This window comes from Cupressus sempervirens, chromosome 6 (assembly GCF_028749045.1).
Source record: "Cupressus sempervirens isolate cs-2001-9-10 chromosome 6, ASM2874904v1, whole genome shotgun sequence".
Classification (NCBI taxonomy): Eukaryota; Viridiplantae; Streptophyta; class Pinopsida; order Cupressales; family Cupressaceae; genus Cupressus; species Cupressus sempervirens.
Genome location: NC_143123.1, coordinates 207549256 through 207573239, shown reverse-complemented (window position 1 = coordinate 207573239; position 23984 = coordinate 207549256). Strand labels below are relative to the sequence as shown.

At 33.8% G+C, this 23984-nt stretch overlaps 1 protein-coding gene and 1 long non-coding RNA gene across 2 annotated transcripts; both read right to left on the bottom strand.

Moving 5' to 3' along the window:
- Positions 1-11844: 11844 nt before the first annotated feature.
- On the bottom strand, positions 11845-12643 carry LOC149551973 (uncharacterized). The gene is made up of 2 exons (XR_016353344.1): positions 12236-12643; positions 11845-12112 (listed from the first exon to the last, which is right to left on the bottom strand). It is a non-coding gene; the product is annotated as an uncharacterized LOC149551973 (long non-coding RNA).
- A 3371-nt stretch (positions 12644-16014) lies between these two features.
- Positions 16015-17308, bottom strand: LOC149551972 (lachrymatory-factor synthase-like). The gene has a single exon (XM_089787461.1). It carries the CDS (start codon positions 16972-16974, stop codon positions 16501-16503), a length of 474 nt encoding a protein of 157 aa, XP_089643587.1. The 5' UTR covers positions 16975-17308; the 3' UTR covers positions 16015-16500.
- Between the last annotated feature and the right edge of the window lie 6676 nt (positions 17309-23984).

The window sequence follows — 23984 nt, the reverse complement described above, 5'->3', positions numbered from 1 at the left end:
ATATAAACTTTTTTCCCTTTTTTAGTGAGAAAATCTAACCATCACCAATGAAATTTCAAGAGGTCCTCCAATAGGACTTAAAATCTCTAATAAAACATCACTTATAACCCTAATTGAAAAATATAAAATGGTATCTAATATCCCTTTACAAGGCTCTAATTTTGACTTCTAAGAAACTTGGCAACAGGAGACGTGAGAGAAATAGTAATGGGGATGCGCACAGTAAAATGTGTCTAGTTACATAGAAGTGCAAGCATCAATGTTCAAACACTTGATGTTTCTTTCTCAATTTGAATTGTACATCCTCTTCGTAAACTCTCACTGAAGACAAAAGAACTAAGAAATTCGAGGAGAAAGACCTGAAATTTATGATATAGCATTCAAAAACTCATCACATAGAGAAACAAATGCATAGGGACTTGAACCCTTCAAGCCATTACCATAGTAGTAGAAGCTTTTAATCAAAATGGACAAATGATCAATTTGAAAGGTCCAAAAAGTTTCCCGAATTCAACATGTCAAGCTAAAAAGTTTGGCACGCAAAAGGAAAAAATAGGCAAACTCTAAGATGAGAGAAAATTAAAAGAAACAAGTATAATATTAGAAATAGAAATATTTAGATGAGGATTTGTCAGCAAAAAATTATAAAACTACCGATGATGTTGACAATTTACCTGTGAAAATTAGCAAAAATTGGGAGCAAAGCTCCCACATATAAACCTATCGGCTTAATTATGAAAACAATGTGAAAGTTAAATTTTGCTAAATTGGTAATTTATTATATTGATTTCAAATGAAAAAATGGATATTATATAAATTTTATTTTTATTTATACAATTTTTTAAAAATAAATTATAAAAGATTTTAAATCATTTTTTTTTTTGAAGTCTTTTCTTTTAGAATTAAAATGAAAAAATATTTTCTCTAAAATAAATGTTTAAAGAATGCTCAATATCATATTATATATCATGACTCTTGAAGTTTAGTCATTAAAAAACACATCAATCATCTTCAATAGTAAAAGTACATCCTTTCTATTAGAACTAAAATCAAAACTAATACATATCTCAATTCTTGAGAAATATCTTCAAAGCATAAGCAATATCCTTACAACCTAATTGTAGATAAAAAGAGGAAATGAAATACTCTATATATAATGAATTTTTTATTGCTCACATGAAGAATAAAATGGATGTGGAAAAATAGAAGGAAAAATCATCTTGCAATATCATGATGTGATACTTATGTAGCAAATAGCCAAAACAAAGAATGAGATATGATGATGATTCATGGAAAATAATGAAGCATGGTTTATTCATGATTATCCAAGACAAGTTTTTCTATGTCCTCCTCTTGTGATAAACTCTACAATTTTGATTGGATAGTCCCCTTTTTTTTGGTCCATGCAATAAAAGTCAGATCTTTCCATATATATGTTGACATATCAGTCAAGTTTGTTATTAATGACAACACACTTAGTCAGATTTTGTATGGCTACCAAGTTCATTGTATAGTTTATATTGTTTACCAAGTATATCAATGGTCACCGAGTAGATTCATTCAGTGAGAAGTCCACCAGTTCAAATTGAGCATTTCAGTATACACCAAGTTTATCAGTGGTTACTGAGCATTGCAATATCTACCAAGTTTGCAGTTCATGTAATGTGAAGCTAGTGCTAACCGAGCTTATGGTGATAGTGTTTACTGAGTTCAGTCATGGTAAACAAGTAATTCAGTTTATGCTAAGTTGCACAGTATCTACCGAGTCACTGGTGCAGACTGAGTTTAGGACTACTTTGAAGTGATCAGTATGGACCGAGCCTCTATGTCTACCGAATGCATGATAATGCTAAGTAATGACAGTGGATGCCATGTATTAGAAGTTCACCTAGTCAGTCTTTAACATCCGAGATTCTTCATTTGGGCCAACTTTGTAATATTAGTGTTAACTTGTATGATGGCTAACTTTGTTATTATGTAATTTGGATTGGTATATGTATGTAATGTGTTGTATCATTTCAAAATATAATTAGAGAAAGGATATGCATGAGAATGTGATTGTGCAAGTAATGCAATAGAAGAAGAGCAAATTATAAAGGCCATATCAAAATAAGGAGCAAAAGAGACATATCCATCATAGAAAGGTGATCAATACATTCAAGGAATCTCATTCAACAAATTTAGTTATAGATTAGAGATCTACTGCTTCATCCTAATAGGTGAACTGGTCAAAATCTTTTAACAAGGTAGACTTAACAGTCTTTCATAAAATCTCTTTACTGAGTGCATACTTTATTGTATGTTTGGAAAACCTCTAACAAGGTGGACCTAGCAGTCCTAATTGCTCCTAACAGGGTATATCATCAGAAGTGATCAATGTAAGCCTTAACTGGCCAACTTTGTGCTGTAGTATTGAAGTTTGTGAGTATCATCCCCACCCTAGTTTTACTTTCTATTTGGAAGGTTTTTGGGTCACCAAATCTATGTGCTCAAGTGTTATGGATGCTTTTATGTTTTCAGTTTCTCATGCATGCAAATAATTAGATATGATGAACTAAATGACAATTGGATTATTGAAATTAAGATATGTAATTGTTAAAGTTTTTGAAGTTACTGATTCAACTCTCCCCTCTTAGTAACTTAGCATAGTCTTGAATATTTCCAACAATTGGTATTAGAGCTTTGTGGTTCTCAAGAGAAGGTTTGACAGCTTGAGTAAAGATCAAGGATTATGGAGATATTTAGACTTGATAAAGCTATTGACAATGAAAAGCTAGATCTAGAAATGGCCATTGACCAACTCAAGAAAGCAAAGGAGCATCTTTGTCAATCCTTGAAAAGAAGGAAGGAACTTGCAAACCAGATGAATAATCATCAGTAAACTGAAGAAAGAACTGGATATTTTTCCCCTTCAAGCAGCTCAGATGAAGCAAACGATGCAATCAAAGAACGCCTAGAGAAGAATGGTTCCCTGCAAGAAGAAGTAAGGAAACTAAAAAGAGAACAAGAAATTCAGTCAGTAAGGTTATGTGAAGTCTTGGAATAGAGAAACAAGATAAAAGAAGAAATGAATGAAAGGAACAATGGAATTCAAAACCAATCCCTTCAGCAAGCAAACCTTATTGATCAACTCTCCAATACAAATGAGGAAATCATGAGCCTAAGATTTGAAAATGAAAAAATGAGGAATGATCTGAATTCTAAAAGACAAATAAATGAAAGATTGCAGGATGATCTAAAGCCTGAAATGCAACTCAATGAAAGGATAATGAAATCCCAAGTAGACATGAATCAGTTGAATGAGCATAATCTTTATAGACAAAAGGGTAAAGTAGGAATTGGATACAAAGAAGAAGGTGAATCCTCCAAACAAGGTGCTCAAAAGAATCAAAGACCTACTTGGAATCACTGTGGTACGATAGGTCATACATCAAACAAATGTTGGAGTAATGGAAAAGAAAAATTCAATGGAAAATGCTATAATTGCAGACATCATGGTCATAGGGCTAATGAATTCAAAGAGAAACCAAAATTTGAAGGTAAGTGTCACAAATGCAAGAAACAAGGACATGAGGCATAAGAATGCAAAATCAAGACATTCAACCCCACAGAGCAAACTGTGAAAGCAATATTTGGTTGGGACTACAATACCTAGTGTAGATGTCATTACTATGGAGAATTTGGAGACATTGGTATGAATTGTGTTAAACATCATATGAGGAAAAGAGATACCACCAAAAGATGTTTCACTTGTACAAAACTTGGTCATCTTGCCAAGAATTGCATGAATACAGGTAGAATTGAAGATGAAAAGAAACCAAAAGCTGACAACATCCAAAAATAGATGAGACAACAATGGATTCCTAAGTCTACCGAGGACAATAGTTCAAATAATGATGGTCAAGTCACTCAAGAATTGGGCAACTGTACCCCTTCTAATTAAGTTATCAAGGAATAACTAGAATTGGGCTATCATAGAAGACATCCAAAATAGTTCCAATTAAAAGGGTGACAAAGATTCAAATTTGTATATAACATATAAAGGGATCACTGAGAAAGATCGGTATCAATTATCACCAAGTTACCTTCTCTACCGAGTAAGGTTAGGTCATGGACTCTATCGAGCAAAGTCGAGAGTAACAAGACACACGTTGTTACCGAGTTAAGAAGTCTTCACCGAGTGAACCAAGAAAAATAGTGGACGACAACCTGTCAAGCATGATGTCAACTCATCTACCTTCCTACCGAGCATTAATGAAATTTTTTTAACAAAAGGCATGAAGACGAACTCATTTCTCACCATGAATTTTTATAGCTATTGCAAAGAAGCAATTTCCAGTGCAATCAAGTGACTTGAGAAAATTTTATGCAAAAGTTTTTCGAAGTTTTCTCAAGCTATTGAGTGAAGATGGTATCAAGAAACAATAAGGTCAAGAAAGGGCTGGACATGTTGGTTTGAGGAGTCGAATGGAAAGCATCAGATTTCAAGCTCGAGCCCGCGGTTGCAGAAACCCTAGATCTAAGTGGAGCTCAATCTCATATCCCTCCAAAGGTACTTCTTATTAATGACATTCACACTCATTTTAAATGTGCAATTCAAAAAATTGGTACTCTGGAGATGGATGATGCCCTAGGTCAGTTGTGTGTTGACAAAACCCTAAAATTTGAGCATCAACATTTGGAAGCAAAAGGATTAACTCATACTCCCTATATGCCTTGAGAATTTCAAATAAAATGGATTAGGTTCATTCTTAGCCGGGTGCATAATGGTTAGATATGGTTAGAGAAGCCAATTTTGAGATGATTCATCGAATCACTGGGCTTCCCATGCTTACCAAGGCCAAAGCAACAAAAACCCTAGTTTGGGCAGAACTGGAAAAGAAAACCCTAGTTGAGTAGGATGGTAGAGGTATGAAGATAAGCAGTTTCACAGATGTAGAACTAAAATTTATAATTCATGTCATTGCACATAAGATATATAGTTCAAGCCATCTTAACAATGTGTCATGTGAAGCTGTAGACTTGGCTTACAAGGTGGTGAAAAAAAATTTAGCTTTTGATCTTGACGACCTGTTGTTGAAGCAATTCAACAAAAATATGGAAAGTATCTGGACATCAAAGAATAACCCATGCAAATTTGGTTCACTATTGACCTGTCTATTCTTCTATGTCCAAAAGATTTTCTTGTCTAAAGGCACAATAGTCTGGAGAAAGGATGTGCCTCTCTTTTATTAGATAAATGAATACATTATAGATATGAGCGAAAACTATGCCAACATCATGGACAACTACTTTGATGCATTCAAAGAGAAAATGAACAATGGGTTCAAAATCCCTAAGAAGTTAGTTGAAGATTACAAGAATGATGTGTGCTTCATGGTGGATAGTGACAAGGTTTATATCGAGGCAGTCAAGCCTAGAGTGGTGTGGGTCAAACCTCTTGGTTATGAGGTGAATATTGATGAAACCAAGGATATCATTGAAGCTCTCATCAATGAACTAGTTGATCCCAAGGCACCATATTTTAGAACCTATGATGAAGCCAAGGCAAGAACAGAGCTATAAATAAAGCCCCCTTAGGCAGCTAACAAAAGAAAGAGAAGGATCGCCAAACTAAAATCAAGTGCACCTCTCATGTTAACTGAAAGAAAAGGTGAAGATGTGCCAAGTAAAGAAGCGAAGGATGAGGAGGAATCTAAGGAAGAAGAAGAACCATTAAAGAAGAAAGGCAAGGTGATCATCACCAAGCCACCCAAGCCATCCACTATAGTCTTTACAAGGTGGTCAAGGAAGAAAGCCAGAAAAGAAGGAGCAGAAGTCATATTTAGTAGGCCTCCACCCACCTTCTAGTAATAGATTGAAGGAGCTACAAGAAGGTGCAAGTATAAAAAATTTTAAGGCACTAAAATATGATACCCAAACTGAGGCAGAGAAGAAGAAAATTGAAAACTTGGTCATGGACAAAATAGGTAAGTGGAAGTACTCACTTGACCAGTTAGCCTCCCAAATTCCTAGTACCTTGATGGAGAAAATCAAACCAAGGTGGGAAAATACCAAGCAAACTGTCAGAGATATATACGGGAAACCTCTAAGGAAGCTTCTATTGAACATGACATATGCTAAGGTAAACAAGTCATTAAAGGAGAATGAAGATAAGATGACTTTAAAATTCAATAATTGTTTAATTTTGATGAAAGATATTGAATATGTTGTGAGGAATGCTGCAAATACATGGAAAAACATCTATCATCTTCACAAGCCAAGTGAACATCCAGTTGAAATAAGGGATGATGATAATGATGATGATGACAAGGATGAAGAAGATGATGAAGAATCAACTCAGTTTGTTACAATTGATTACCAAGAGTTCAAGGAGCAAGAAGCTAGCAAGGAAGACAAGGAAGATGATGAGGAAATTGACCCAGTCAAAATAGTTATGGTAGTCATTGCCTCACTTCCTCATTCTCCAGGAAAACCATTAGCTACATCAAGCGCAGAGACAACTTCAACAAGTTTGGTTGTGACTACTACAGATACATCAAATGTCCAATCGCTCTTTGCCCCAACTCAACGCAGTGTATCATTGACAAAAGTGACTTCCACTTCATCTATTGAGCTATAAACTTCTTCAGCTACCAAGTTGAGTTCTTCAGTCTTCACCTCTCCAATTTTGACTTCTACAGTTTTGGGTACATCAACGGTAAGCTCTCCAATTTTGTCTACTTCAATTTTGGATTCTACAATTTTGACTTCAACAATTTTGGATTCTTCAAGTATTCCTATGAGTATACCATCAATGAGCTCAATATCAGTCTTTACTACAAGTCCAAGCATATCTACTATTGTATCCATTTCTGATACAAAGGCATTAAGTACAAGGACAATTGAACCTAAGGCTCAACTGAGTACAAAATTTTTGGGAAAAGGAAAGGAGATAGTGGATGATATTGATTTAGATGAGGAGATAGTATTCCCAGATTGGGATATCTATAATCTTACTCTAGACCAAATGTAGATATTTGGTGAAATTCTTCAGAAAAAGGCAAAACAACAAAGATTAAGAGAGGAAAGAGATAAAGAGTATAAGATTATAGATGATACCAAGAACATTTTAGTAGAGGCAATAGGAGTTGAGTTTGATTCTTCTCAACCTATTTTATTTCAATTAGCAGATGCAGTCCAAAAATTCAATGAGGACACAGATGGTCAGGACAAGCTAATTGAAAAGGCTGAAAAGAAATTTAATAATAAAGTGTTGGAGCACATTGTTCAACAAATTGTCATTCATCAAGTTGAGCTTTCATCAATTTTGGTCAATCTTGAGACATCCTGTTCTAACGCGACATCACTTTTTGGGAAGTTATGTGATGTTACCGAATTTACAAAGGAAATAAAGGGAAAATTGTCCAAAATTGATGAGGATCTAAAAGCCAGTCCTCAATAGTTGCAACTTGACCCTAGTTCAAGCTCTGCACATCACAAAAAGATCAAATTTTTGTTAGATATGTAGGTAGAATTGTTAAGAGAAGAAGCAAGGATTCGATCAACATTGATTGACATTTAGAATATGATCCTTCCAAACATGGATATAATCCAGAAACATATTGCATACTCAAAAACCTTGATCCATGATAATAACTTCTTTGTTGCAGATCACATGATTGAAAGATCTCTAGAGGTACAAATTGAAATTCCTACATGCAAGGTTCTATAAGAAAATTGGGATAAAACCTTGGCATTCATTCTCAAGGTACATTATGGTTTCTTATCTCATTTTGGTGTCTATGTAAATAAGCTTTAAATAAATCTTTGGCATTATTGTCAAAAAGGGGGAGAGACACTATATATGGAGAGAAACATAGTATGGGGGAGAAACATGTTATGGTGGAGAATGTATATAGTAGAGGAGAATTTCCAAATATGATGTATAGTATATCTTACAAAATCAATTTTTAAAAATCTCAAAAAAAATAGTATATTCTACTGAGCTAGTATCACATGGTGATGAATACAATGTATTTAGTTTTTGGTTGATAAGTGTTTTTTTCACTAATGCCAAAGGGGGAGATTGTTGACATATCACTCAAGTTTGTTATTAGTGCAACACACTTAGTCAGATTTTGTATGGCTACCGAGTTCATTGTACAATTTATAGTGTTTACCAATTATATCAGTGGTCACCAAGCATTGTAGTATCTATCAAGTTCTTAGTTTATGTAATGCAAAGCTAGTGTTAATCGAGCTTATGGTGATAGTGTTTACTGAGTTCAGTGGTGGTAAACAAGTAGTTCAGTTTATGTTGAGTTGCACAGTATCTACCGAGTCACTAGTGCAGACCAAGTTTAGGACTACTTTGAAGTGATCAATATGGACCAAGCCTCTACGTCTATCGAATGCATGACGATGTCGAGTAATGACAGTGAATTTCATGTATCAGAAGTTCATCAAGTTAGTCTTCAGAACCCGAGATTCTTCATTTGGGCCGACTTTGTAATATTGGTGTTAACTTGTATGATGGCTGACTTCATTATTATGTAATTTGGATTGGTATATATATGTAATGTGTTGTATCATTTCAAAATATAATTAGAGAAAGGATATGCATGAGAATGCGATTGTGCAAGTAATACAGTAGAAGAAGAGCAAATTATAAAGGCCATATCAGCATAAGGAGTAGCAGAGACATATCCATCACAGAAAGGTGATCAATACATTCAAGGAATCTCATTCAACAAATTTAGTTTTAGATTAGAGATCTACTGCTTCATCCTAACAGGTGAACCAGTCAAAATCCTTTAACACGACAAACTTAATAGTTATTCATAAAATCTCTTTACCGAGTGCATACTTCATTGTATGTTTGGAAAACCTCTAACAAGGTGGACCTAGCACTTCTAATTGCTCCTAACAGGGCATATCATCAAAAGAGATCAATGTAAGCCTTAACCGGCCAACTTTGTTCTGCAGTATTGAAGTTTGTGGGTATCATCTTTGCCCTAGTTTTACTTTCTATTTGGAAGGTTTCTAGGTCACCAAATCTATGTGTTCAAGTGTTATGGATGCTTTTATGTTTTCAGTTTCTCATGCATGCAATCAGATATGATGAACTAAATGACAATTGGATTATTAAATTTAAGATCTGTAATTGTTAAAGTTTTTGAAGTTACTAATTCACACCCACCCACACCCGCCCCCCTCCCCCCGCCCCCCCCCTCAGTAACTTAGCATAGTCTTGAATATTTCCAATAATATATGTGTGTTTTCAACTTTCAATTATCAAATTAAGTTAGATCTAAAGAGTTTATGAATGCTAAATGTAACACCTTGTAGTAATTTATTTCATCTTTATTGCAGGTCCTACTATGTTCTTCACATTGAAGAGAAACTACACGTCAAGCTTATTAATCTCCTCTATTTTGATGCCTCCAATTTTTGCATAACATGCATTGTTGTAATTTATGTTGGACATAGGAAAAATACTTTATGCAGATGTTTACAATGGAATGAAGGTTAAGCACAAAAATTTAAAAACTAATCTTAAAACCCTTTCAAACCCTATTATTCAAACCATTGGAACTCTAAAGCCCCCAAAATACTTACACATCATCAAGAAACATGATAGCTATCATGACATTGGTAATAAGAAGTTTGTGCACATTCAAAGAATAGATACAAAAAGTTAATGGTAATAAAATGAGCATGTCAAGGTAAGCATATGACAAACTTAAAAATCCTTTTCAAATAAAATTCTATGATTAAACCAAAAAAGGGGGGAAAAAGACAAAATTGTAGAAATCTTTGGCTTCCAAATAGAAATTGGAGACAAAATTAGAAATATAGAGCATGCATGATAATTAGAAAGTGAGCAAGGTAAAGTTCATTATGAATAAACGTATCAAAGAATATAAAATGGACAAAAAATGTAACTTTCCAAAATGAAAAGTTGTTGTTTTCTATTGTAGGAAGCAATTATCAGCAAGAAGGGTTGATAATTTTCCATTGAAAATTTGTAAAATCCAGGAGCAAAGCTCCCACATATAAGCTTATTAGCTTAAAAAAACAAAATGTCTTTTTGAAAGTGTTTGAATTGGAGTCTAGTTTCTAAATATATAATTTGTTTCAAATTATATGGCCCGTGGAACTTACTTTTCCATTTTTATTTTCAACAAGAATGTGCAAAAATGATCTCAAATGTACTAAATTTGAAAGCTTATAAATTTGACTAGACAAATATTTTTCCATTAATGTTTATCTTGATGATTAATACTCAAATATGATGTAAAATGCCAAGTAAAAAATATGTATAAAGTAAAATGCAAATTATAAAATTTCAATATCTTTAAATATTATTGAGTGATAATTTTTGTAATTGTAGATATCATCGGGGGTAATTATGCTACTTAGGTAGTGATATTTGCCATGACTGGCTATCTTAAGCTTTAATGTAATCTTTGCTAAATTATCTTAATAGAAAAGAAAAATTGAGTGATAATGAAATACAAGACCCACTTTTCAATATTATTAAGCTACTAAAAGCAAGACTTTTCAAATTTCTAACATTTATTAAAAAATACATTAAAATTTTGAAGATGATATAAATTGATAAATGTAGATTAAATGACTATATTTTAAATTACTTTTTAATGTCATAAATATTAGAAATGTTTCATTTTATTATAACATAAACATCCAACGTAAAAAAAATTATTCAATTTCTAATTTAAAAAAATGTCAACTTAAATCTTACATTTAAAATAACCAACTACATATAAATTTCACCTAGATTACCCCAAGATAAATCTAGGCCTCAACTCAGTGAGCATCAACCATTATTATGTTGTTATATCAAGAGCTTGTTCCAGAGCTCCATGTGAACCACATTTAACTCATAATATTCTTCAAGAGCACATTGAAGAGGATAAATGGAGAAAACCAAGTATTATAAGAGGCGTTTAGAGCCATGATCCACGTCATGATATTTTTTCATCCTAGAGGAGAATTCAAATTGAGAAGAATAGTTACAAAGACGAGTCATTGCTAGAAGAAATATGCAATGAAAATCAATAAAGAATGCAATTGGAAGGTCACAAAAACCTAAGATGAAAAATAATAGTCATCACTAAATATCAAATTGTTAGCCTAATAGTGGAGAACTTGTATTTTTGAAAAGAAAGTCACAAGTTCAAATTTCATGAAGTGTAGAACATATATACAATACCATATCCTATAAAAAGACCTTTTCCTTTTCCTTTCTTGATAAAAGGAAAGTATACTTCCACTCAGAATAAATGAAAAGATTTGGTGTACAAAGATATTTATTTAATGGATTACACCTACAAAAACCAAATGCAGATCCCTTTTTATGTTTTCCTGTAAGTTACATTACTAGCAATCGTACCGAAAGGTGCGATAGGTACACTGAAGTAATGTTTGATGGGTTCATCTAAAATTGCATTAAGTTCAGTGATATAGATGTGTGGGGGATAGATGTGAGCAGCAATGGTGGAGTGGTGGAGTTGTTCAGAGCAATAAGTCAAATTGTGATATTGCTATCGAGATTTAACTGTGTGATTTGAGTCAAACTCATTGACCCATGTTTCATGAGCAATGATTCAACATGAATCCATCTCTCACAAGAATAAATGTAACACTTAGCACTCATTGGATCTAGGTGATGCTCATGAGGGATCTATTGGTAGAGTTGTTCAGAATCAGTAGGATGAATATAGTATAAGCTTATGAAGGATGTTTAGAATAGATAGGATGAATATAGTAGCTTAATCCCTCTCATATTTTCTTTTGGGGTTTACTACACAATATAGGTATCCACAAAATAGATTGGGATAGGAAATCGTTGATTGCATTATAGCACAAATTTATACATCTATCAAACTCCAACACAAATAACCTAATTTTGTTAACTTTTGCATTGCTGTGCCCATATAAAAATGATAATAGGCACTTCCAAAATCAAAAGAATTTGGAGCCTTCAACAATCTCAGACTTTAGACACTATACACCATTTTAAAGCATCAAATCTAGAATGACCCCGCTCTCTCCTCTTCAACTCCGCTTCCTTTATCTACACCTTCCTTCTCCATTGTTTTATATCCTACAGTGCCCTAACATAATGGTTAGAAAATTAGACGAAATTTAAAATGCTAAATGCTATTGAATTCTTAGAACATATAAATAAAAATAGATACACAAATAAATATTACTTCTTCAGACATACTTTTGCTAATCCAAGTGGGATGTCTACAATTGCACCATGGTCATAGTTGAAATCTGCTAGCTCATGGGGCAGAGATGAAGCCCTTAAAAGGAGTTATGCTTCTGTCTAAAATATTTTATCAAATAGATTAGCTTCTGTAGATAGAGTCCAAAGATCATCCAACACAACAATATATTTTTTCCTCTAAAGATCTCTTGTGTTAACCACAAATTTGTGATCTTTATCAGTCGACTGGCCAAGATTATCAAACAGATTAGCTTCTGAAGGCAGAGTCCAAAGATCATCCAACAAAACCAGAGATTTTTTCCCCTGAAGACGATAATGAATCAATTCAGTAGAGTTTTTAACAAATTGGTATTCCGATGGGTATCAGTTCTGAATTTTAAGGATCTGAAAATTTATTCATAGTCAAGTTCTTTGTTGAAAATTTATTTGCCTATTTCATACCCAAGTACTTTCCATGAACTTTTTCTTGTGTCTCAGAATTATCCAAAACCCTTAATTTACGTATAGCAACCAGATCAACAGAGCAGACATGTCAAGAGGAAGATATGCATCCACAACAAGAAAGGTGCAATCGATATTAGCAACCACACATTCATCAGACTTGACTTACTATTGAAGTGTTTACATATAGCATAAATGGGCCGAGTACAAATATATCATCTTATTGAATCAAATTCCTTATTGCAGATTTTGGTTGTGAACATCCTCTGCCACTGTCATATTTTAAGTTACAAATTTAAATCTATAGAAATTGCCTACAAAATCTATCTTTAATGTGTGTAATATTATTCCGCATTTTCATAATAAATTCATAATATATATATATATATATATATATATATATATTTTAAACAAAGTTTTTGATTTTATTCTATCTTCAACATCACAAGAAAAGAGCAGTAGTCACTTATTACACTTTAACTATTATACTACCTTAATTTGAGGTACATTGAATAGTTCATACTTCTCATAAATGTGTATAATGTTATTCCATATTCTTATAATAAATTTATAATAGAATCTTTATCTTTTTTAACAAAGATTTTGATTTTATTCTATCTTCAACATCACAAAAAAAGAGAGCAGTAGTTACTTATTACACATTAATTTTTAACAATTATACTACCTTAGTTTGAGGTACATTAAATACTTCAGACTCCTCATATTGCTAAATATGCAATTTAATCTTGAACCAACTTAATGATATTAAAAAAAATGGTGCATCGATTGAGCTCAGTAAGTGAAGAGAATCTATACTATGGTACATTAAATAGTTCAGAGTCCTCATATTGCTAAATATGCAATTTAATCTTGAACCAATTTAATGATATTAAAAAAAAATAGTGCATCTATTGAGCTCAGTAAATGAAGAGAATCTATACTATCTACTTTGGGAGAGTGTTTGCACTCCGAACTATCCCTTCCAAGAAGGGAATCAAGAAACAGTAAGTGTGATTTATGGGAAGAAAATAAATGAGATTGAAAAAGTTAATATTTGAAGGAATAGAAACATACAAGAACTCTTGTGATTTACCAACGGGTTTTCTCAATTTATTTGTCCTCTTAGCCCTTCTACCCTCGCTCACCTCTAATGCTGAGAGCTAAGATAGCTTCAACACGATATGCCAAATTTGCCTTAGAGCTTAATCCTTTTGATTCTCTACTATGTGAAATTGGAAGTACAATCCATATTAGATGTCTCATTAGTGAAATAATCGATGGTGCTTGAAAGTGTGAAAATTAATGAGCCCAAGGCCAACAATGTCAGAGAACAAAAGAATACAAGACAAGCTAGCATTGTAATGTTAAGAAAAGATGTTGAATTCATTAAGTTACTAGAGAAACCAATTCTCAAAATTCTCAAAATTTCAAATCATGCAAAACATGGCTTCCTTCCAAAGGGGAAAAGTCCCACTACAATGTTGATATAGTAATGTGAATCAAGAGACGTCCAATCGAATGATACTACTGCTTACAAGTTAAATTGTTTGTATAGAAACTTCTTCAAGAGACATCCAATCGAATGATACTACTGCTTAAAAGTTAAATTATTTGTATAAAGACTTTCAATGGAGAGCTCTGAATTGGAGTTTGCCTACATAAGATACTGTGCATTTGTACGTCTCACGGTTCACTTTAAAATTGACCCTGCATGTTTTCTCCCTACATTTCTGAGGAAATCTACACTTCATGTTTGTCCCCACAATCTTTTCTTTTAACAAGCTCCGAGTTCCCATCAATTCAAAATCATAGATGAAAAAGCACCAAAATGTGTAGGTTAAATAGCTATTGACGAGATTGTGAGCAATAGATTTCTAGGTTTACAATGTGCTATCTCCACTCAAATGGTAATTACAATTTCTTGGTATGTCATTCAACATTAATCAATTTGGTATATTACTATATAGTCATCCATATATGGTTGATCTCAACATTTGTAGAGGTCGCGAAAGAAAAATATAGAAAGAGTGCGTCCATCCTAAACATCAAGATTAAATTAAATAAGTAAAAAGAAAAGCCACTGCTGCGTAAACTCAATTATGGTTACAAAACATTTTTTTAGTACTACTAAAACACAGAGATTCTTGTGCTCGTGCAATACCTATCCAATCAAGGAATCAACTCAAAAGGTAAATCTAAAACCAATGTTTGCAACTATTAAGAATAAGAAGAAAAAGGTGCAAGTTGTAATTGTCACATAATATGATGAGCAGGAATGAAACATATGCCCAATAGACGAGGCCTTTAATTCCTAGATAGTTGTTTAAGAAATTAAGTGGTGTTTGTCTGTTAATACATATGCCGACTTATGCAATAATAAGGAAAGTAATATTTACCCTGGCCTTTGGAAAGCACGATAAAAGTGATGTCTAGATTTAGCACACTTGAGATCAAATGCAAAGAGGCTTGCAAAATGATGAGGAATTGTCTGCACCATGGTGTCCAGAGAAATGGAAATACGTCCCATATTAGAGGCTATACCGAATCTTGTAATAAAATTCAATACGTGTGGTTTCTTCATCTGTTTACACAATTTTCTATTCTACAAGATCTTCAGTGAGGGAGGGCATATTTACAAATTAATTCAACTGTATTTTCATTCAAAGAAAAACCACCATCAATTAAAATGCTGCAAAAATTTCCCTCCATTATATTACAGACACAAAATTTTATCCCTAATGATTATAACTTGAGAGTATATTCTATAATGCATGAAGCCATAGTTCCTTCTTAAATGTCAGCAGCTAGTGTTGCCTGAGATACGTTAGCAGCTCTTTGAAAGGTCTTTTCTAATTATTTAGACCTAATAAATCCCTTACTAAAGTACAATAAGTAAATTTATCTTCCAATTTGTAAAACAGAATTTCAAGGGATCAATAAAGTACATGATTGGCAAGTCATTGGTAAAAGGACAGCCCATTCTAAAGAAATTGATCTGGGATTTTAACAAAGATGTCCATGAAAATTCGAAATTCACAAAGTTCAATATACTTTTACCTCTAAAAAAAAGTTTAGGTAAGATTCTTCACATAATGGTCCAGTGTTGTATTGAAAAGTTTGGACCTTAAGAGGCCAAATGCAAAAATCTAGTGTTAGACGTGGCAGGAATTAGGATTCTTTACAATCAATACCGGAAATAGAAAGACCGAGATATCGCAAATGTGAGAAATATCATTTCAAAGAAAACCCCAAACCTCTTCATGAAAACAAAAGGCTACAATTAGAGCAAGAAGGGTGAAACTTTCAATAAAAAAATATACAGTGTAAACATATATCAAAACAGAGAGTAAATTTTATAAAAGAATTTCATCAACCTTGTAGCTACAAGGAAAAAGGAAGGATTTACTTCTAATGTAACCTAAACATTTAGGAAGAGAACGAAAACACAAAGAAGCTAAATCCAATATCGTGGCAGAAGCAGCCTTTTCTAACCTGCTCGCTGCCCATCACCATCACCGTCCATTGGAAGGTGGACGCTGGCCATTTCCCCAGACCAGTAGCCTCTTATTATTTTCAACAGCCCGGTTAAACCATGAAAAAATGGAAAAAAACCGGCAGACGATTCAGATTGATCTCATCGTCTTGCAAGTCTTAACATACAGCGTGGACCGTCGCAAAAACGAATCGAAATTGTTCGGCGTAATTCGGCGTAAAGATAACACACAAGCAGACGTACCTAAGATCTGAACTGTCAACAATAATGAGTAAGTGCAAACAACAACATATGATTGATTTCATCCCATTTGGTGCAGACTTAGTTACAGGGAAGAAGCAAATTGCTCGAGTGTGGTGAGGATGGATGCCAAACCAGAGCTCCACTTGCTAACAAATTCCGCTTCGGAACAGCCAGGAACGGGTTCAATTTCGAAATTCCATTTCACGGCACAAGATCCCTCTTTGCTCTCCGTTACCTGAAATGTAGCCTGATAACCTTTGAAACCCTCGATGTTGATATCGATCACAGCGTACGTGTAGGAATAGTTAATAGAGTCCATGGAAATGAGCTTTTCCTTGGCCCTCAGAATTTCCTCTCCGGAGGGCGATGAACACGCCCTGCAAATGTCGCGCACGCAGCCGGGACCCTGTTCGGGCGTCCCTTCGACTCTTTCGCAGAGGAGGAGCGCAGGGTACCATTTCTTCATTCCGCAGAAATCGCTCCCAATTTCCCACACGCGATCCAGCGGCGCCGACATCGCCATTTCTGCAAATCCCTGCCATTTGAAGCTTTCCATTTACCAAACGAGAAAACCCTAGCGCCTCGAAACCCTAACGCCAATTTGAGGGTTTGGACGGCAAGGAGTCGAAGCAATGGCGCATATTATAGAGGAATTCGTTGATGGTAAAATATAACCAGTCATTATTTTAATCAATTTCAAAATTTACATCTTGCGATTTCGCACACGCACTTGCAGCGGCGCCGCCATCGCCATTTTCGCAGAGCCTCGGCTATCTAGTCATATATGTCATGGCGCAGTATTCCATACCAACTGCACGACTCGAATGTACCCAACATATTTGTACATATGCTTGCACCCGATTGCGAGAAAAGATGGTAGTCTATATAAGATGCCTAACATATAATAGGACAGAAAAGGTATATAAACAAGTTTGCCAAACATATAATAAGACAGAAAAGGAATATAAACAACAACAAAACAGATTGAAAGTTGTTACAACGACATAACTAACAATTAAATTTAAGAGATCTACTTCCATACAAATATATTCTTATAAGAACTATTGAAGACAAAAAAACTTAAAAATCCAAGAAAGGAATTAGTTACTTTCTTTCAAATTTTGCATGTTCATGAGCGTTTGTTTAATATCTTACAAATCAAAATAAATTAGAATCCAATTATTTTATTTATTTTTTATTAATTAAAAATTATGATGAATGATTGTATGTGTATAAACATCACATAAAGATCACTTCTTTGACTTTGACATTCATTTTTTTTTTTATCAACTATATTCTTAGACATGAGCATAATCGAAAATGTACATGTGAAGATAAAATATTAAAGTACAACATTAAAAAAATAAAATAAATAAACTACAATATTTGTAATTACAAAGTGAGTTATGATTAGGGGATACAAGTAACATATATGTATTTAAAGTTTTGTAGCCAAAAAATGATACCAATAGTTTCTCCACAAAGAACACATTTATTATTCAATTTCATCATACATAAACATAATAGATGTCGAGAGTGTAATACACATGGAGGCTAGAGAATTGTGGTGTTCTTGCAATTATTGATAGCAAAGGACTTGGAGGTGCATCCACTAGAGTAGCATATGCCACTAGTGACCTATCCAAAGATGACATGTTTTCCCATCTGACACAACCAATGTGTCTCCTTAGTCTTCGTGGTGCAATTGAAAATAGGGCCAGTGTGCCTCCTTTGGAGGTCTTAACAAATCACATAAATAAACTACAATATTTGAAATTACAAAGTGAGTTATGAGTAGGGGATACAAGTAACAATATATGGCATCTTTTCACCGTACCTATAACACAACAACTTGTTACATTAGCAGATGATGATATTGAAATGCATAAATGTAGCCAATTAAAAAATTGATGAAGTAAATACACACAGTCATATAAATTAGAGGAAAATACTATATTTGTTACCTATCCACTCTATAGGGAGAATTGTTGCAATTGAGACTCTTCCTTTTTTTTGATAATGGTATATGGATTATCTTTCATTCTTGCATATTGACCAAAGGAGAATGGTGGCTCTATACGCAGGTTGTCAAGTGGTTTAACTCTTGATAGAGTTGTAAAAGTCAAACCTTGTCATTATGTTGTACCAATATCAATTATTGTTTGTTGAAGTGTCAATCCTTGGGATTTGTGTATGGTGAGTGCTAATGGCATAGATGGGATTTGTCTATAATTACCTAAGGTTATAGGTGTTATAGGTAAACCATTTGGGTCACCTTGGTCCCAAGGTGGGTCATTATAATTATCAAATCTAACAACCACATATAGAGGTAAGTCAGGGGGCTTACAACCAGGTGTGCACACAATATCTACCAGCTCCCCAAGTGATCCATTTACAAGGCCCATTTGAATCCAAAGGTTTGTCGTTAACATTGTTCGTTGGCCTTTACATAGCAATAGTTCTTTTGGAATTTGATCGACGTCACTATCAAGGTTTGGTTGTAAGTGTGTATTTACTACAATACTAAGTGCAACAGGAAGATTGAGTAATTTAAGCATTTTTCGGTTGTGTATCTTGACTAAATTATTTGTAGGGTAAAGGTGCATTGACTGATCAAATGCTCTTTGTTCAGAAACAGATGTTGTTTTATTTGTATGTTGCATAAGTAATTCTCAATCTTGTTCAGTCGAATCTGCATTTTGCATGTTTTACAACATGCAATGAAAGTCTACTTGAGCTTGAGTGTCACCTTGTTGGCGAAATATGGTTGTCAATGTGATAACCTTTATAAATTTATCCCAAAGGTATTTGGCATTTGAGTGTGATGCATATATTGGTTTATCCATGACAGGGGGTAGTTGTGCTAAGTCACCAACAAGAATTATAGATGTAATATTGAAGCATTTTTTTGTTGATGGGGGAAAGCCTCACAATATCTACTATCTATTTTCAAAAGCAATTTTGGCCCTACGAAGCTAAATTCATCAATAAGGAGGTATTTCACATGTCTCATCTCTTCTTGAAAGACTAGTAGTGATTGTCCACGTAGTGGGTACATTTCTCTTATTGGTATTCTAAGGGTAACATGTATGGTTGAGGCATGTGTGTTGAATGTTGCAACTCCTGTAGGTGTAACAGTAAGGAGTGGACTATTATTTTTAGATGTTAAAACCCAAAGTGCATGTTTGATGCAATTTATCAAGTATGATTTTCCTGTGCTCATCGTTCCTTGTATGATCATGTAGAGGGGTTGTTTTGAGGAACTATTATTATAATGCTCTCTTATAGTTGCAAGTGCTAGTTCTTGTTTGGGAGATAATGGATGTAGTGGAGCACACTCTGGTAATATGGAGTGGTGATCCATCTAGGATGTCTTGTTTGTACTTATGAGATTCTTTGTAGTGTTGTGCAAATGGGGAGGTATAGAACATTCATCCCAATTGTTGATATTATCAAATTCATGTTGACCAAGTATTTCAAGGGCATTCAAGTTCTCACCACTAGTAACTCCCATCTATGATAACAACTCCCATTCATACAGGGCACTTGTATTTCTTGGATCCACCTCACTTGTATCATTTAAATCCTCTTCATGGTCAGGCTCTGTAACTATCTGGCAGTCCACATACCAGACATGGTAGTTATTTAATTTCATTTGTTTTCAATTTCTAATAGTGTCATCTTTAGTGAGACTAATATCTATAATGATGCTATGATAATGCTTGTAAAAAAGTAGCTCACTCCAACAAAATGTCTCGAACTATTCAGATTCCTCGTCAAGGGTAATATAGAAATGAGCAAAAACATTCACAATTGCCTTTTGTTTTCTAACCTTCCACTTGCACCCTTTGCAAGTAGACAAAAACAAGAATGATCCAACAATTTTAATCAATGACATTAGTTCCATCTTAGTGGGTCATTCTATGTAGGAGTGTAGATAACTCACTAGTAATGTAGTATCACTTGGATTTTTGTTAATTTGATGCAAAACTTTATGTCCAACATTTAGTGTTATAAAAGAGCAACTACTAACAATGAGTGGTAGCTTTTGTAGCATATGGCACATCTCTTGCACTCTAATATATCATGATCTGCAATAATCTCGGACATAAATCTATGATATGCTGATAGTGGATGGTCTTCACCCACTTATTTCTTGCATATGCGCATTAGCATATCAATACAACTCTATGATTTTGTTTCTACCTTTGATGCATATTTTTCTATATATTTAAGAACAAGCAACTTTGATACAACTGGTTGGAAATCCATATTGGCCCTCCATATTGAAATCATATATGGGTTATGTATACTCAACCTATCATCATTCCGAGTTGGAGCATACATTTTTTTCTAGACTCATCACAAACCAAGGATGAATTAACACTTTCTAACCAAGGGGATTTATAGTGACACTTTAAAATATTACCTCATTTCTATAAGCACGTTGCTTCAGTACATTGTGTGTGTCGTTGAACATGGTTGATCAATTCCTCATAGTCAACACACATATCTCTAGAGAAGATAGTATTTGTTTCCAACAAGAAAGGATCTTCTTGTAATGACTGATGTTGTGTGTTGTTTCTACAAGATAGAATGTGAGGATTCCATGCACTCACATATTTGTCAAAGAATGACCTCGCTTGTTCTACCTCCTCATGATTGTGCTAGTCAAGTTTGTCCATGTCAGGTGCTCCACGAATCTAAATGAATCCATGTATATGTCATGGTCCTCGATGTTTCCATTCATATCTATACCAATAATCTGTCACATGAAAGAGTTTTTCTATTACTTCTTCATGAAATATTGTGAACCTTTCATGCAAGAATACAGAAGTCATATGTGGGTTATTAATAATGTTGTTTGTGCATTCTTTGTTGGTTCAAAGCATTGATGGAAGGCCATTTCAAAAAATTCATTGTAATTTAGGCCATTTAGTATCTACGACACTAAATGTGAAGAAAAGAGTAGGGGTTCCTATAGATGGTTGATCATATTTGTAAGTTCACCACAATGTTTACTCCAATACACATGCATTCCCCTCAAGGAAGATCTAAAGTGCATCTGTTGTATGTGCAAACAAAGGTTTTCAGTGGTGGTTGGGATGGAGTCCTCTAGGTTTTTCTTGACAAACATAGAAGAGATTCCTTGAGTTCAATGTTGCATCATTAGATTTAGTAAAAAATAGTAGAACCTTAGGTGGCTTCCAAACGTACTATCATGGTATCTCATTAAGTGCAACACATATTCATGCATCTTAACTTGTTGATAGTGAGGTTGCATTGGTAATACAACACCATTTGGGAAAAGTGTGGGAAAAGCCATATCCAACAGTCCTTCAGTATTGTATTCATTTATTGGAGAAGGATCAAGCTTTGGCCACCAAATAAGAGCATCATTTGCATCCGAAGTTTGCATTATTTCTTTGATGATATCTATCCGATGTCGTCTATTTGGTAAGTTAGCCATAAATGATGATGAGTATGTTATGTCATTTTCATTTTCATCCTCACCACATGGATATGTGAATTCAGTTGAGAGCTCATGTTCATTGTCTACATCAATAAAATGAAGCATGCTTGAAATGTCTATACTTGTATTTAGGAGTTGTTGTAGACATTCATCAAATATTATAACATCCTTATAGTATGGATCATATTCAATCTTTTATTTTAATGCAACCCAAACACAACACTTACTTACATAGCAATCATAGTAAGTTCCATGGGTCTAGAGTCTTCAAACTATTAAGACATCCAAATCCAAAATTTTGTGTGGGAGGTACTTCACTATTGATCTAATGTCTTGTTCAAAGCTAATTGTATGACCATAATATTTGTATTGCCCACCACGAGCACGGGTTACTTGCACTATTGGATTTACCTGTGCTATGATCATCTCTTCAACTTGGGTTAGATTTTTTAATTCATTTGGTTGTTTTCTTGGATTCATATTATTAGATGTTGCAAAGTGATGTCTCCCTTTTTTATGAGAACATCTAGTGCAAATTAAAACACAATCTGCTGAAGAGGTGTGCATGCTAAGGTAACATTCACTACACACTTCACACATTTGCGTGTTTGCTAATGCATCTATCCCAGTGCAAAAGTTTTTAGAAGCTATTGCAAAGTCTATATCACTTTGGGGTACAAGATTGCCTGAATTAATAGTTGGCATCTGAGTATTCATTCCTAGATCTATGCCACATGTTTTCTTTTTTATTTTGCATCACATATGACAATGAATACTGATTTCTTCTCTATGGTGAGCATAGTACTTGTGATCTCTTTTATGACACTAATTCTTTTTATTTTCAATTGCTAAGAGTAGTGTCTCACAATTTCAAGAGGAGGAGCTCATTATCTACAAACAACGTTAGACACTTCACGATAAATATTATATTGAAAATACTTCTCGAAATAAGATGTGAATAATATTAATGTAAAAAAAAAAAGCATTAACATTTTCAAATATGTATTGTAAACAGTGGATGTTGCAAGGTAGTAGAAGCATCATTTTTAGATTCAAACACCAAATATTTAATTCACAAAAAGTATATCATAACGAAATAAGTTGTTGCTAAAGATATCATTGGATTGAACTAAATACAATCATAAACATTTGAAATCGACCACCAATATTTTTATTGGCTAAGGATACAAAAAGATTGCTAACTTCAAAAAAATTATTGTAGAGGTAATCATTCACTAACATTTATTCCCTTATAATGGACTTAACTTAATGCAATCATAAACTTTTAAATTTACCAAATATATGTTAGTTTCATATGTTCACACATAGCATGAATGTTGGGGGGTACTAAATATAATCATAAACATTTAAATTCACCAAATATATCATAGTTTTAATATGTTGATACATAACATCAATATTGGGAGTACAATTATGTACTTGTTTTATTAGAGAAGAAGCAATAAAGATATATTTAAGCACTCTTGCCTTCCATATCATCGATTTAATTGATCAAGGAAGCATTTTCTTCTTCAAACTTTAGAGTGTCAACTTTGGTGATTGTTGACTTCAAACGACCCTAAGCAGCACTTGAGTCATATAGAACTAAGATAGTGAAGAAGAACTATTTGAAACATCCTTGTGTGATTATCGTATTAGCATCAATCTTTGCATCATGATTAAATTGGAGCATGTATAATTCATGGGCTAACATACCTAGAAGGTAGGTTGCAAGTTCATCAAAAGCAACAGCCCAGAGTGTGCCTGTATGATCTACTAGCTTTAGTTGAAGTATGTACCTGTAAATACAATATGCAAATGTGTCTTTGCACTTTGTACAAGTCCATGTTTCATCAAAATTTCTAACAAATATTTTCTTACATTGTTTTCCATCCAAGCGAAGGGGGCGAGATGGATAGTAAACTGAATTCATTTTAATGAATTGAATTGTTGTTTCTATAATGTACTAAAAAGGTTAGGAGACATTCATGGGTTTTCCCTCAATCTCAACAATTGTTTTACTTGGAATTTGTAGAGGCACATCTATAGCGTGTGTTGATGATGTTGAAATATCCTTCCCATCATCATCAAAT

What these genes read in the sequence shown, in the direction of transcription:
- LOC149551972 (XM_089787461.1), bottom strand. Translation starts at nt 16,974, where the DNA reads ATGGAAAGCTTCAAATGGCAGGGATTTGCAGAAATGGCGATGTCGGCG.